The 16,458-nt window shown below is 40.1% G+C and overlaps 1 protein-coding gene across 1 annotated transcript in view; it reads right to left on the bottom strand.

The window, feature by feature from the left end:
• LOC308352905 (adhesion G protein-coupled receptor E2-like) overlaps positions 1 to 16,458 on the bottom strand; it is a gene marked incomplete at both ends in the record, with an annotated part of 45,353 nt that overhangs the window by 18,516 nt on the left and 10,379 nt on the right. Inside the window, 6 exon segments of the mRNA XM_080819422.1 lie at positions 8,571 to 8,691; positions 8,694 to 8,793; positions 9,057 to 9,254; positions 13,140 to 13,319; positions 13,535 to 13,758; positions 14,241 to 14,348. Of these exon segments, the coding sequence (XP_080675548.1) occupies positions 8,571 to 8,691; positions 8,694 to 8,793; positions 9,057 to 9,254; positions 13,140 to 13,319; positions 13,535 to 13,758; positions 14,241 to 14,348 (931 nt within the window).

Here is a 16,458-nt window from a genome sequence, read left to right as displayed (position 1 = left end):
AAGAAAATGTTGAAAAGGAAAACAAAACTGGGGGCATCAGGTTGCCTGATTTCAAGCTTTTTTTTTTTTTAATTTTTTATTTCTTTTCAGCGTAACAGTATTCATTGGATTTAAAGCTTTACTACAAAGCTGTGATCACCAAGACAGCATGGTACTGGCATAAAAACAGACACATAGACCAGTTCAACAGAGTAGAGAGCCCGGACATGGACCCTCAACTCTATGGTCAAATAATGTTGGACGGAGCAGGAAAAAAAATATCCAGTGGAAAAAAGACGGTCTCTTCAATAAATGGTGCTGGGAAAATTGCACATCTATATGTAGAAGAATGAAACTCCACCATTTTCTTACACCGTACACAAAGATAACTCGAAATGGATAAATGATTCATTGTGAGACAGGAATCCATCAGAATCCTAGAGGAGAATATAGGCAGTAACCACTTCGATATCAGCCACAGGAACTTCTTTCAGGATACATCTCCAAAGGCAAAGGAAACAGAAGCAAAAATGAATTTTTGGGACTTCATCAAGATCAAAATCTTCTGCACAGCAATGAAAACAGTCAACAAAACAAAGAGGCAACCCACAGAATGGGAGAAGATATTCGCAAATGACAGTATAGACAAAAGGTTGATATCCAGGATCTATAAAGAACTTCTCAAACTCAACACTCAAAAAACAGATAATCATGTTAAAAAATGGGCAGAAGACATGAACAGACACTAGTCCAATGAAGACATACAAATGGCTGACAGACACATGAAAAAATGTTTATCATCACTAGCCATTAGGGAGATTCAAATCAAAACCACATTGAAATACCACATCATCCCAGTTAGAATAGCCAAAATTAACAAGACAGTAAATAACGTGTGTTGGAGAGGATGTGGAGAAAGGGGAACCCTCTTACACTGTTGGTGCAAATGCAAGTTGGTGCAGCCACTTTGGAAAATAGTTGGGGATTCCTTAAGAAATTAAAAATGGAGCTTCCCTATGACCCTGAAATTGCACTACTGGGTATTTACCCAAAGATACAGGAATAGTGAAAAGAAGGGCCATCTGTACCCCAGTGTTCATAGCAGCAATGGCCACAGTCGCCAAACTGTGGAAAGAACCAAGATGCCCTTCAACGGATGAATGGATAAGGAAGATGTGGTCCATATACACTATGGAGTATGATGTCTCCATCAGAAAGGATGAACAGACAACTTTTGTATCAACATGGATGGGACTAGAAGAGATTATGCTGAGTGAAATAAGTCAAGCAGAGAGTGTCAATTATCACATGGTTTCACTTACTTGTGGAGCATAAGGAATATCACGGAGCACATGGGGAGATGGAGAGGAGAAGTGAATTGGGGGAATTTGGAGGGGGAGATGAGCCATGAGAGACTGTTGACTCTGAGAAACATTATGAGCGTTTTGGAGGGGCTAGGTGTGGGAGGTTGGGTGAGCCTGGTGGTGGGTATTATAGAGGGCATGTATTGCATGGAACACTGGGTGTGGTACATAAGCAATGAATTCTGGAACACTGAAAAGAAATTAAAAAAATAAATAAACCTTCAAAAAATATTTAAAGTAAAAGAAAAGAAACAAAGTGAAGGTTGCTGGAGGAACAGAGGATGGGGGGTTAATTGTGTGATGTGCATTAAGAAGAGCACCTTGTGTAATGAGCACTGGGTGTTGCATGCAACTGATGAATCATGAAATTCTGTCCATGAAACAAAGAAAAAAAAATAAGCCTCTCTATCCCACAAAAAATGAAATAATTAAATCTAAAAGATATAAAATAGTCACTCATCTATAATCATTATATTTTATTTATAATTATTAATATTTTATATATAGTTATTAATATAAAAGATAATTTAGACTACACAATTATAGTATTCTTCATAATTAATATTTAAAATAATCAAATCATATCAGAGAAAGACAAATAGCAAATTATTTCATTCATGTATGGAATTTAAGAAAGAAAACAAATGAACATAGTGGGAAAAAGAAAAAAGAGGGGCAAACCAGAAAGCAGATTCTTAACTATAGAGAACAAATTGTGGGTTGATGGAGGGAAGTAGGTAGGGAGTTGGGTTAAATGGGTGATGGAGATTAAGGAGGGCACTTGTGATGAGCACGGGTATTGTATGGAAGTGGTGAGTTACTAAATTCTAACCTGGAACTACTATTAATGATGTATGTAAACTGACTGGAATTTAAATTTAAAAAATTGAAGAAGAAAAAATAAAATGGGATGAAACTAATGATGTAGTATAAGTTGACTAATTGAATTTAAATAAAATAAAAAATGAGATGAAAATTAAAGAAACTGGAGAAGTCAAGATGGCGGAGAAGTAGCAGGCTGAGACAACATCGGGTAGCAGGATATCAGCTAGATAGCTTATCTAACCATGGTGAACACCTACAAATCCAACAAGAAATTGAAGAGAAGAAGAGCAACAATTCTAGAAACAGAAAACCGACCACTTTCTGAAAGGTAGGACCTGCGGAGAAGTGAATCCAAAGCGACGGGAAGATAGACCACGGGGGGAAGGGCCGGCTCCTGGCAAGCGGCTGAGCAACAGAGCACAAAATCGGGACTTTTAAAAGTCTGCTCCAATGGGAGACATCACTCCAGAGGCTAAACCGGGGGGAAACCCAGGCGGGGTCAGCATAACCCCAGGTCCCGCGGGGTCACAGAAGGACCGTGGGTGTCTGAGTGCCGCAGAGCTCGCAGGTATTAGAGCAAGCTGGCTACAGTGACAATGCCAAGGAGTGAGTTCTCACCCCCGCGTTACCTTGTGCCGGTTGCAGGCTGGGTGGGCTCGGAGCACGGCCGAGGCCATGGAGACGGAAGTGACCAGGCACTTTTCTCCAGGTTCCAGCAATTGACTGCTTTCCTCAAGGCGCAATCACAGGCCAGGGAGGCAGGGCGGTTGGGCGCTTTTCTCTGAGGGTGCACTGAGGAGCGGATCCTCAAGCTCTCGGCTCCTCCGTGCCGACAGATTGGGAGGCCGCCATCTTCATTCCTGTCCTCCAGAACTCTACGGAAAGCGCTCAGGGAACAAAAGCTCCCAGAAGCAAACCCAAGCGGATTACTTAGCCGGGCCCCTGGCAAGGGCGGGGCAATTCCGCCTGCAGCAAAGACACTTGAGAATCACTACAACAGGCCCCTCCCCCAGAAGATCAACAAGAAACCCAGCCAAAACCAACTTCGCTCACCAAGAACAGCGGAATTCCACAGCAGGAGAAAGCAAATCTTATCTGGACAAAATGACAAGGCGGAAAAACTCACCTCAAAAAAAAGAACAAGAGGCAGTACTAAAGGCTGGAGACCTAATCAATACGGATATTGGTAACATGACAGATCTAGAGTTCAGAATGACAATTATCAAGGTTCTAGCTGGGCTCAAAAAAGGCATAGAAGATATTAGAGAAACCCTCTCTGGAGAGATAAAAGCCCTTTCTGGAGAAATAAAAGAACTAAAATCTAACCAAGTTGAAATCAAAAAAGCTATTAATGAGGTGCAATCAAAAATGGAAGCTCTCACTGCTAGGATAAATGAGGCAGAAGAAAGAATTAGTGACATAGAAGACCAAATGACAGAGAATAAAGAAGCTGAGTAAAAGAGAGACAAATAAATACTGGAACACGAGGAGAGAATTCAAGAGATAAGCGACACCATAAGATGACACAACATTAAAATAATTGGGATTCCAGAAGAAGAAGAAAGAGAGAGGGGAGCAGAAGGCATATTGGAGACAATTATTGGAGAGAATTTCCCCAATATGGCAAAGGGAACAAACATCAAAATCCAGGAGATGCTAAGAACGCCCCTCAAAATCAATAAAAATAGGTCCACATGTCGTCACCTGATAGTAAAATTTACAAGTCTTAGCGACAAAGAGAAAATCCTGAAAGCAGCCCGGGAAAAGAAGTCTGTAACATACTAGGGTAAAAACATTAGATTGGCAGGGGACCTATCCACAGGACCTGGCAGGCCAGAAAGAACTGGCATGATATATTCAGAGCACTAAACGAGAAAAACATGCAGCCAAGAATACTATATCCGGCTAGGCTATCATTGAAAATAGAAGGAGAGATAAAGAGCTTCCAGGACAAACAAAAGCTGAAAGAATTTGCAAACACCAAACCAGCTCTACAGAAAATATTGAAAGGGGTCCTCTAAGCAAAGAGAGACCCTAAAAGTAGTAGATCAGAAAGAAACAGAGGCAATATACAGTACCAGTCACCTTACAGGCAATACAATGGCACTAAATTCACATCTCTCAATCGTTACCCTGAATGTTAATGGGATAAATGCCCCAATCAAAAGACACAGGGTATCAGAATGGATAAAAAAACAAAACCCATCAATATGCTGCCTACAAGAAACTCATTTAAAACCCGAAGACACCCCCAGATTTCAAGTGAGGGGGTGGAAAACAATGTACCATGCTAATGGACATCAGAAGAAAGCTGGGGTGGCAATCCTTATATCAGATCTATTAGATTTTAAGCCAAAGACTATAATAAGAGATGAGGAAGGACACTATATCCTACTCAAAGGGTCTGTCCAACAAGAAGACCTAACAATCTTAAGTATCTATGCCCCTAACATGGGAGCAGCCAACTATATAAATCAATTAATAACAAAATCAAAGAAATACATTGACAGTAATACAATAATAGCAGGGCACTTTAACACTCCCCTCACTGAAATGGACAGATCATCTAAGCATAAGATCAACAAGGAAATAAAGGCCTTAAATGACACACTGGACCAGATGGACATCACAGATATATTCAGAACATTCCATCCCAAAGCAACAGAATATACATTCTTCTTTAGTGCACATGGAACATTCTCCAGAATAGACCACATCCTGGGTCATAAATCAGGTCTCAATCAGTACCAAAAGATTGAGATCATTCCCTGCATATTTTCAGACCACATGCTCTGAAGCTAGAACTCAATCACAAGAGGAAATTTGAAAGAATGCAAATACATGGAGACTAAACAGCATCCTTCTAAAAAATGAATGGGTCAACCAGGAAATTAAAGAAGAATTGAAAACATTCATGGAAACAAATGATAATGAAAACACAACGGTTCAAAATCTGTGGGACACAACAAAGGCAGTCCTGAGATGAAAATATATAGCGGTGCAACACTTTCTCAAGAAACATGAAAGGTATCCAATACACAACCTAGCCCTACACCTAAAGAAGCTGGAGAGAGAACAACAAAGAAAGCCTAAACCCAGCAGGAGAAGAGAAATCATAAAGATCAGAGCAGAAATCAATGAAATAGAAACTAAAAAAACAATAGAACAAATCAACAAAACTAGGAGCTGGTTCTTTGAAAGAATTAATAAGATTCACAAACCCCTGGCCAGACTTATCAAAAAGAAAAGAGAAAGGACGCAAATAAATAAAATCATGAATGAAAGAGGAGAGATCACAACCAACACCAAAGAACTATAAACAATTATAAGAACATACTACGAGCAACTCTATGCCAACATATTTGACAACCTGGAAGAAATGGATACATTTCTAGAGACATATAAACTACCACAACTGAACCAGGAAGAAATAGATAACCTGAACAGACCCATAACCAGTAAGGAGATTGAAACAGTCATCAAAAATCTCCAAACAAACAAAAGTCCAGGACCAGACGGCTTCCCAGGGGAATTCTACCAAACATTTAAAGAAGAATTAATTCCTATTCTCCTGAAACTGTTCCAAAAAATAGAAATGGAAGGAAAACTTCCAAACTCATTCTATGAGGCCAGCATCACCTTGATCCCAAAACCAGACAAGGATCCCATCAAAAAAGAGAATTACAGACCAATATCCTTGATGAACACAGATGCAAAAATTCTCACCAAAATACTGGCCAATAGGATCCAACAGTACATTAAAAGGATTATTCACCACGACCAAGTGGGATTTATTCCAGGGCTGCAAGGTTGGTTCAACATCCGCAAATCCATCAATGTGATACAATACATTAATAAAAGAAAGAGTAAGAACCATATGATACTCTCAATAGATGCCGAAAAAGCATTTGACAAAGTGCAGCATCCCTTCCTGATTAAAACTCTTCAAAGTGTAGGGATAGAAGGCACATACCTCAATATTATCAAAGCCATCTATGAAAAACCCACCGCAAATATCATTCTCAATGGAGAAAAACTGAAAGCTTTTCCTCTAAGGTCAGGAACATGGCAAGGATGTCCGTTATCACCACTGCTGTTCAACATAGTACTAGAAGTCCTAGCCTCAGCAATCAGACAACAAAATGAAATTAAAGGCATCCAAATTGGCAAAGAAGAAGTCAAACTCTCACTCTTTGCAGATGATATGATGCTATATGTGGAAAACCCAAAAAGCTCCACTCCAAAACTGCTAGAACTTATACAGGAGTTCAGTAAAGTGTCAGGATATAAAGTCAATGCACAGAAATCAGTCGCATTTCTTTACACTAACAACAAGACAGAAGAAAGAGAAATTGAGGACTCAGTCCCATTTACAATTGCACCCCAAACCATAAGATACCTAGGAATAAACCTAACCAAAGAGGCAAAGAATCTATACTCAGAAAACTATAAAGTACTCATGAATGAAATTGAGGAAGACACAAAGAAATGGAAAAATATTCCATGCTCATGGATTGGAAGAACAAATATTGTGAAAATGTCTATTCTACCTAAAGCAATCTGCACACTTAATGCAATCCCTATCAAAATCCCATCCATTTTTTAAAAGAAATAGAACAAATAATCCTAAAATTCATATGGAACCAGAAAAGACCTCGAATAGACAAAGGAATATTGAAAAAGAAAGCCAAAGTCGGTGGCATCACAATTCCAGACTTCAAGCTCTATTACAAAGCTGTCATCATCAAGACAGTATGGTACTGGCACAAAAACAGACATATAGATCAATGAAACAGAATAGAGAGCCCAGAAATAGACCCTCAACTCTATGGTCAACTAATCTTCGACAAAGCAGGAAAGAATATCCAATGGAAAAAAGACAGCCTCTTCAACAAATGGTGCTGGGAAAATTGGACAGCCACATGCAGAAAAATGAAATTGGACTATTTCCTTACACCACACACGAAAATAGACTCAAAATGGATGAAGGACCTCAATGTGAGGAAGGAATCTATCAAAATCCTTGAGGAGAATGCAGGCAGCAACCTCTTTGACCTCAACTGCAGCAACTTCTTCCTAGGAACATCGCCAAAGGCAACAGAAGCAAGGGCAAAAATGAACTATTGGGATTTCATCAAGATCAAAAGCTTTTGCACAGCAAAGGAAATAGTTAACAAAACCAAAAGACAACTGACAGAATGGGAGAAGATATTTGCAAACGACATATCAGATAAAGGGCTAGTATCCAAAATCTATGAAGAGCTTATCAAACCAATACCCAAAGAACAAGTAATCCAGTCAAGAAATGGGCAGAGGACATGAACAGACATTTTTGCAAAGAAGACATCCAGATGGCCAACAGACACATGAAAAAATGCTCCACATCACTTGGCATCAGGGAAATACAAATCAAAACCACAATGAGATACCACCTCACACCAGTCAGAATGGCTAAAATTAACAAGTCAAGAAATGACAGATGCTGGCGAGGATGCGGAGAGAGGGGAACCCTCCTACACTGCTGGTGGGAATGCAAGCTGGTGCAACCACTCTGGAAAACAGTGTGGAGGTTCCTCAAAAAACTGAAAATAGAGCTACCCTATGACCCAGCAATTGCACTACTGGGTATATATCCTAAAGATAGAAACGTGGTGCTCCGAAGGGGCACGTGCACCCGAATGTTTATAGCAACAATGTCCACAATAGCCAAACTGTGGAAAGAGCCTAGATGTCCATCAACAGATGAATGGATAAAGAAGAGGTGGTATATATACACAATAGAATACTATGCAGCCATCAAAAGAAATGAAATCTTGCCATTTGCGTCAATGTGGATGGAACTAGAAGGTATTGTGCTTAGCGAAATAAGTCAATTGGAGAAAGACAACTATCATATGATCTCTTTGATATGAGGAAGTGGAGATGCAATGTGGGGGTGTTGGGGGGAGGTAGGAAAAGAAAAAATGAAAGAAGATTGGATTGGGAGGGAGACAAACCATAAAAGACTCAATCTCAAAAAACAGACTGAGGGTTTCTGGGGGGAGGGGGGACGGGAGAGGGTGGTGGGAAAATGGACCTTGGGAAGGGCATGTGCTATGATGAGTGCTGTGAAATGTTTAAACCTGGCGATTCACAGACCTGTACCCCTGGGGATAAAAATACATTATATGTTTATTAAAATTAAAAAAAAGAAAATTAAAGAAAGTAAAAAATCATTAAATCTTAAGGACTTAAATAAAAACAGTTACTTCAATGACTGCAATCTTCCATCAGGTAGAAATCCTTGGAGAGATCACAGACTTTTTTCTGTCTATCATGTTCTTTTAGAATTGAATATCTATTGGTTCTATGTTGGCCATGGTCATGCTGGAGAAGGGAAAGACAGTGGGAATTTGCACTTACTTGGTGGGTGTTCCATAAAGGTGAGGGCTGGATGAGGCAAAAATGGCGGCAATTATAGCTGGGACTCCATAGCCTACAGGGAACATGAGCTTCTTCATTACCCTGCTCACACTGGAGTAGGGTTGCGTGCAGTGAGGAAGAGGTGCAGACCCTCCAGCAGCATCCAGGTGAAGGAAGCCAGGTAGAGATAGTGTAAGGCACCCGCAATGATGGTGCACAGCACCTGGGGGAGGTGAAAGGTATCATGAGGGGGGACTGTCAGGGAGGAGGGTGACCCCAGGACCTCTGCCATACTTTGCCATTGGAGAGAACACTTATATATATGGTCAAGTTGTCAGGAGAGTATTTGTCTTCTAGTTCATTAGTCAATGTGAAATAGGCTACTTACCCCGCTAACATCCCCAGCACCCAAGGCTGTCTTTATCAATTCTCCATGAACTGATCATCCCATAGGGTGCAGGGGCTCCTCTGTAACAATGTCAGTACCTTGATCTCAGTCCGGTCGATGGCCATGAGGCAGAGCAGGTGGGCCAGAAAGAGGCAGATTGAGAGCTGCAGGTGGAGTGAGGTGCTGGTGTTCTGGATGGCTTTGCAGAGCAGGAAGGTGAGGGTTGCCAGGAGGAGGCAGAGCAGAGAGAGGCCTAGCCCCAGGTACGTGATCAACGCCATCATGGGATCCTCCTCCTGGGACACATCAATGAGGAAATCACAGTCACATCTTTAAAAGCACAACTAAAATGGCAAAACTTAAAAAAAACCTGATAGTACCAAATGCCAGCAAAATGGAGCAGTTGGAATTCTCATACACTGCTCTCTTAGAATATAAAAGGTAACAACTGTTTTGGAATGGAGCTTGGGATTTTTAAAAAATAAAGTTAAACATACGCTAATGCTAAAATACACCTATCATAGGATTCAGCAATTCCATTTCTGGGTATTTACCCAACAGAAATGAAAATAAGTGTCCACAAAAACAATGTTTAAGAATCTTCATATCATCTTTATTCAACGTAACCCTAACTGCAAGCAATGCAAATGTCCATTAACTGGAGGACACATAAACAATTTGTGGAATAGTCATATATTGGGATGTTATATAGCAATAAAACGAATGAAGTACAGTTACACACAGTAACTTGGGAGAATCTCATAGAATACTGAGCAAAAGAATTTGGACACAAATGAGAATAATTCTGCTCTATTGAATGACTCTGGGAGAGTCAAAAGTAAACTATAGCAATAAAATGAAATCTGTGGTTTTCTGTGGGTAGGCATAGGAACACTGAGAGTATACTGAGGGCTTCCTGAGGTGATGGAAGGGTTCTATAGCTCAGTGAGAGTTGTTGTACAGAGTGTTTACAATTGGGAAAACTCATGATGTGTACACTTATAATCTGATTTTTATTGCAATAATATTTACCCCAATAAGGTCAATTTTTAACAAAATGAATTACTGGAAGGTCTGATGTCTAGAAGAGAAGTGAATCTCATAGAAACTCAGCAGTACCTGTGTGACAGGATATTCCTCCTTCAAGATAATCAAGGCTTTGAATATTAGGGTTTCATTTTGATGCTGAAACTAAGTTTATTAGTTTTACATGTTGTTCTTCTGGAAGTGATACTTCAGTTCTACCCATCCCAACGACCTGAGATCACCTTCATGAGTATTTGTACCAGCTCAGCTAAAAAATAATTATAATCTTGGGCTGGGAAAAAATATATATTTACCTGACTCCCCTTGCATTGTTAATGATTCATTCCAAATCCTAGTACTTACCAAGTTTTAAAGAAAATCCTTGTTTGAAAGAAAAAGTTAATTATTTTGGTACTGGAAATGGTGGTCCAAAATTTGCACATGCACACACATGCACCTGTTCTTGGAAATAATTCAAATGTCACAAGTGTAATGAAAACCAAAAACATCATTTCCACTTTCTTTGAAAATAGGGAATAATTGGAAGAGATGCTGAAATCAGAGAAAATTGATGGAAATGCAGATCAGAGGAAACATGAATAATCTGTTTCATGATTAAAATAGTGGGAATGGCGTGGGCAGGAGTATCCTTCTGAGTTTCAGAGGAGTTGAAGCTAAGTGTTTAATTATACAAAAGGACCATATTTGCAGGATGAAGTTTGGCTCTAGTTGTGGAGAAAAACTGGTTTTGTATATGAAAACCCCACTGTTGGCTTTTAGTTTTGCTTAGATGAATTTTAAAAACTTACATAAAAACCATGAAAACCTGTAATATAGTCCTGAACATTTTTTACATACTTATATTGGAACTCACTCCTCTGGGAAACACCATCCACCTTAATGATAAGTGATCAAAAGGAACAAACACAAGATCTATACAAAACATCACAAAATAAAGGAGGAAGAAGGAAAAAAAATGTCAGCAAGGATTACTCATGAAATAATTGTCAACATGGAGTAGTTGAAATTTGTGACATTATTTACCCCGAATCAAAATGTGGAAGCAAGTGCTTGCCTTTATAATCAAGAAGTGGAAGCAGAGATATAAGGCATCAAGAAAAGAAATCTTCTGAAGTTGTGTGTTACAAAAGCCCAGTAAATAAATGGAAGAAAAAAAAACCCCTATAGTCATGAAGGTAAAATGTAAAGAGGTCATATTAAAAATGGATTCTATTGAAGCACAGTTTAAGAGATATAGAGAAAAGGAATGAAAAAAAAATGGACAAAATTAAGTTAATATACAATGGGATATTACTCAGCCATCAAAAAGAATGAAATCTTGCCATGTGCAATGATGTGGATGGAGCTAGAGGGTATTATGCTAAGTGAAATAAGTCAGTCAGAGAAAGACTACCATATGATTTCACTCATGTGGAATTTAAGAAACAAAACAGAAGAACACAGGAGAAAGGAAGGAAAAATAAGTAAGATGAAAACAGAGAGGGAGGCAAACCATAAGAGACTCTCAACTCTAGGAAATGAACTGAGAGTTCCTGGAGGAGTGGTGGGTGGGGGGATGGGGTAACTGGGTGATGGACATTAAGGAGAGCATGTGAAGTAATGAGCACTGGGTGTTATATGTAAGTGATGAGTCAGTACACTTTACCCCTGAAACTAATAATACCCTGTATGTTAACTGACTTTAATTTAAATTAAAAAAAGAAAACACTTCTATCTTCATGAAAGAAGATGTTAGTTGAAGGATGCTTGTCAAAGAAATCCAGGAAACAAACTGAGGGTTATGGAAGGGAGGGAGATGGAGGTATGGGGTAACAAGGTGATAGGTATTAAGGAGGGCATGTGTTGTGATGAGCACTGAGTGTTAAATGCAACTAATGAATCATTGAACACTACATCAAAAACAATAATGTGCTATATGTTGGGTAACTGAACATAATAATAAAACATTATTTTAGGAGAAATAATGGAGAAAAGTAAAAGGAAATCCGAGGAGAAAGAAATATGGGAACAACGCAAATGAGAGCCATTGTATGCATTCAATGAAGAAAGCCCCCAACTTTTGTATCAACATGGACAGGACTGGAGGAGATTATGCTGAGTGAACTAAGTCAAGCAGAGAGAGTCAATTATCATATGGTTCCACTCACTTGTGGAACATAAGGAATAACGCAGAGCACATTGGGTGAAGGAGAGGAGAAGTGAGTTGGGGGAAATCAGAGGGAGAGATGAACCATGAGAGACTGTGAACTCTGAGAAACAAACTGAGGGATTTGGAGGGGAGGAGGGTGGAGGGTTGGGAGAGCCTGGTGGTAGGTATTAAGGAGTGTACTTATTGCATGGAGCACTGGGTATGGTGCATAAACAATGAATCTTGAAACACTGAAAAAATAGAATTAAATTTTAAAAAAGAGAAAGAAAACCCAACCAATGAAGAGAGCGAATATTGAAAAACAGATTTCAAGACATATTTTCAAAAACAAAAGTCAAATCTACGGACTAGAAAGTTATGTAGATGTAAAAATGAATAATAAACTTTTTAATGTATCAATATAGAATCTCACAAGTATTTTAAGCAGTAAAATGCATAAGGGTGAAAATGGTAGGCAATGGCTTGAGTGAAAATAAAACTGTATACTGTATGTATTTGCTTGTTTATTCATAGAATATCTCTAAAAGGGCTCAGAGGAAACTGAGATTTCTTCCAAAAAAGACTCTGATCACTGGGGGTCATGTTCCTTTTGCATTTTAAACCATATTTTTCATCTTTTCAAAAATTTAACTGGAAAAACTTGTACAACTCATTCTCTTCTTCAGTGAAGTGGCAGGAGGAAACACACTGTTTTGAGGGTGCTGTTTGAATTTGTCTGGATTTCCTTGAGGCCCAGCCATTTAACTAAAAGAGTTATCATTCTTATCTCCATGTAGATCCTTACCTGCTGTCACCTTTGTGAATCTCAATTCTTTGTGTCCCCTGAAGAAGTAACACTGTCACCCGTTCAGGAGAGGACGACGGTTTGGCTTTGATGCCGCTGCTCTCCCTGGCTCCCCTCTGACCTCTCTCATCACATCTGTTCTTGTATAGTGCCTACGGTCCCTAGCATCCTTGTCTCCATGGGCCCTCTCTGGGCTCTCACCTGCACATCATAGTGGGCCATGAGGATGGCAAAACTGCTGAGGTGGGTGCACTGGCAGGTGGTGCTGGTGTCTCTGGTGTCTACCATCCTGCAGCCCGTGGTGGACCAGTGACCGTATCTATTCTGACTGTGCTCCCAGGAGACGCAGAACACCTCCTCCCTTGGCCCAGGGGCCACTGACTGTAGGAACAAGGCATAGGTGTGAGCTGGTGGGTGGTCCTGGTGCTCAGAGATGCTGACTCAGGGCTGACTCAGGAAGGGCTGACTTTACTGTGGAGGCAATCACTGTCAGGGGAGCTCTCCAGAGCCCCAAGACTGAGTTGAGCAGCAAGGCTGTGCCCAGGACCCAGGCATATCCTGTGGGTATAGAATATACCCATCTGACCAGCACTTACGTGGTGGGAGAAGATTAAGGTAATGGGGGAACTGAGGTTCTCAGTGTCCCTGTTGCTTATAAAGATGGAGTTGATATCTGAGAGCAGGACAGGGGAGACTTCTCGCAACACACCCTTGTGTGCCCCATGCAGAACTTCCTGATTCTCAGGCTCCAGGACCAGGGGATCCCCAGCCAGCAACCTGCCCATCCCTAGAGTTGAGATGAGGCCCACCACAGAAGGACCTGTAGGAAAAGGACAATGTTTATATGTTGTGGTGCCCAACAGGGCCCCTTCCTCCTCAGATGGACTTTCCTCTGTAGCCCCACCCACCCTACACTTTCCTTTTTTTAAAAAAAGTTTTAAAATTTATTTTTAAAATTTCTTTTCAGTGTTCCAGAATTCATTGTTTATGCAGCACACCCAGTGTTCCATGCAATCCATGCCCTCCATAATACCCACCACCAGGCTCACCCAACCTCCCACCTCCTCCCCTCCAAAACCCTCAGTTAGATCCTCAGAGTCCACAGTCTCTTATGGTTCATCTCTCCCTCCAATTTCCCCCAACTCCCTTCTCCTCTCCATCTCCCCATGTCCTCTGTGTTCTTCCTTATGTTCCACAAATTTACACTTTCCTTTAATCTTTAATTCTGTGTGTGGCATATCCTGGCCATCTTGCCCCATCGCAAGGTCTCAATGGTCTTCCAGTCCCCATTTTACTCATTACCAAATTCGCTGGACTCCTGTGCCACATCCCAGTTCAGCTGCATCTTTGCATGGCTCTGGCCCAAGGTGACTTCCCCAATTCCTAGCTCTTGCACCTTCAGGGACAGTTCTGTGGTGGTGGTGAAGGATGGGAGAAGTCAGGTTACTGCTCACAGTATTGGGATTAGATTTTTTGATATGCTGATAAGCCATAGGAATTTTAAGTACTGATGTGAGAGTAATGTGGTTGGGCTAATACTGTTATTTGAGCATTTTTGAAAGCTGAAAACCAAAGGGTCTCCAAAGATTGCCCTTATTTAGAAAGTTTCCTACTAAACTTGAATAATGTCCAGAAAAGAGAAAAAATGTTAATGGACAAGGCAAGTCTTCTGTTGCTATGATAATTCTAATTCTAGTTGAAAGATTTTATAAATTTGAATATATACAACACTACTGTTAAAGCTGGTGTAGGTATCTGCAGCTCAAAGTCTCACAAGTTCTGGTATCCAAATTACATAAAGAATTCTTAACAACCCAATAATAGGACAAATAACCCAATTAAAAAACCAAAAAAATACAAAATATTAATTCAAAGGGCTACATGCACCCCAATGTTTATAACAGCATTATCAACAATATCCAAATTATGGAAAGAGGCCAATGTCCATCGACTGATGAATGGGTAAAGGAAATGTTATTTATATGTACAATGGAATATTACTCAGCCATCAGAATGAAATATTGCCATTTGCAATGACATGGATGGAACTAGAGGGTATTACGCTAAGTGAAATAAGTCAATCAGAGAAAGACAATTATCATATGATCTCTCTGATATGAGGAATTTGAGAGGGAGAGCAAGGGGTTGCAGGGAGTAGGGAGGGAAAAAATAAAACAAAATGGGACCAGGGAGGGAGACAAACCATAAGAGATGCTTAATCTCAGGAAACAAATTGAAGGTTGCTGGGGGATGGGGGGAGGAAGGATATGGTGGCTGGGTTATGGATATTGGGGAGGGTATGTTCTATGGTCAATGCTGTGAATTGTGTAAGACTCATGATTCACAAACCTGTACCCCTGAAGCAAACAATACATTATATGTTAATAAAAAAAAAAGAATGAAATCTTATCATTTGCAACGACATGGATGGAGCTAGAGAGTATTATGCCAAGTGAAATAAGTGCCAAGTGAAATAAATCAGTCAGAGAAAGACAAATGCCAAAGGATTTAACTCATATGTCAAATTTAAGAAACAAAACAAGTGGTCATGTGGAAAAAAAGAGAGAGAGGCAAACCAAGAAACAGATGCAACTGTAGGGAACAAACTGATGATTACCAGAAGGGAGGTGGGGGGATGGGTGAAATAGGTGTTGGGATTAAGGAGGGCACTTGTTGTGATGAGCACTGGGTGATGTATGGAAATGCTGAATCACTGTATTGTACACCTGAAACTCATATTTCACTGTATGTTAACTAGGTGGATAATATATATATATATATATATATATATATATATATATATATATATACCATATCTGGTTTATCCATTCATCTGTTTATGGACATCTGGGCTCTTTCCACAGTTTGGTTATTGTAGACACTGCTGCTATAAAAATTGGGGATCACTATATTTGTATCTTTGGTGTAAATGCCTAGTAGTGCAATTGCTGGATCATAGGGTAACTCTACTTTTAACTTTTTGAGGAGCTTTCATACTGTTTTCTAGAGTGGCTGTACCAGCTTCTGAGATGGTATCTCATGGTTTTGATTTGTATTTCCCTGATGCCAAGTGATGTGGAGCATTTAGATGTGACACACACACACACACACACACACACACACACACACACCCGTGCATGCACACACAATGGACTACTATTCAGTCATCAGAAAGGATGAATGCTTACCATTGACATTGATGTAGATGGACTTGGAGGGTATTTTGCTGAGTAAAGTAAGTCAATCAGAGAAAGACAGTTATCATATGGTTTCACTCATGTGTGGAATATAAGAAACAATGCAGAGAATCAAAGGGGAAGGGAGGGAAAACTGAATGGGAAGTTATCATAGAGGGAGACAAACCATGGGAGACCTAACTATGGGAAACAAACAGGGTTATTGGAGGCAAGCTGGGTGGGGGCATAGGGTAACTGGGTGATGGGCACTTAGGAGGGCACATGATGTCATGAGCACTGGTGTCATAAACTACTGATGAATTGTTGAATTCTTCCTCTGAAAC

Source organism: Martes martes, assembly GCF_963455335.1.
Source record: "Martes martes genome assembly, chromosome: 1".
NCBI lineage: Eukaryota > Metazoa > Chordata > Mammalia > Carnivora > Mustelidae > Martes > Martes martes.
Note: the sequence above shows the minus strand (reverse complement) of the source record. Positions and strands in the feature narration are given on the sequence as shown.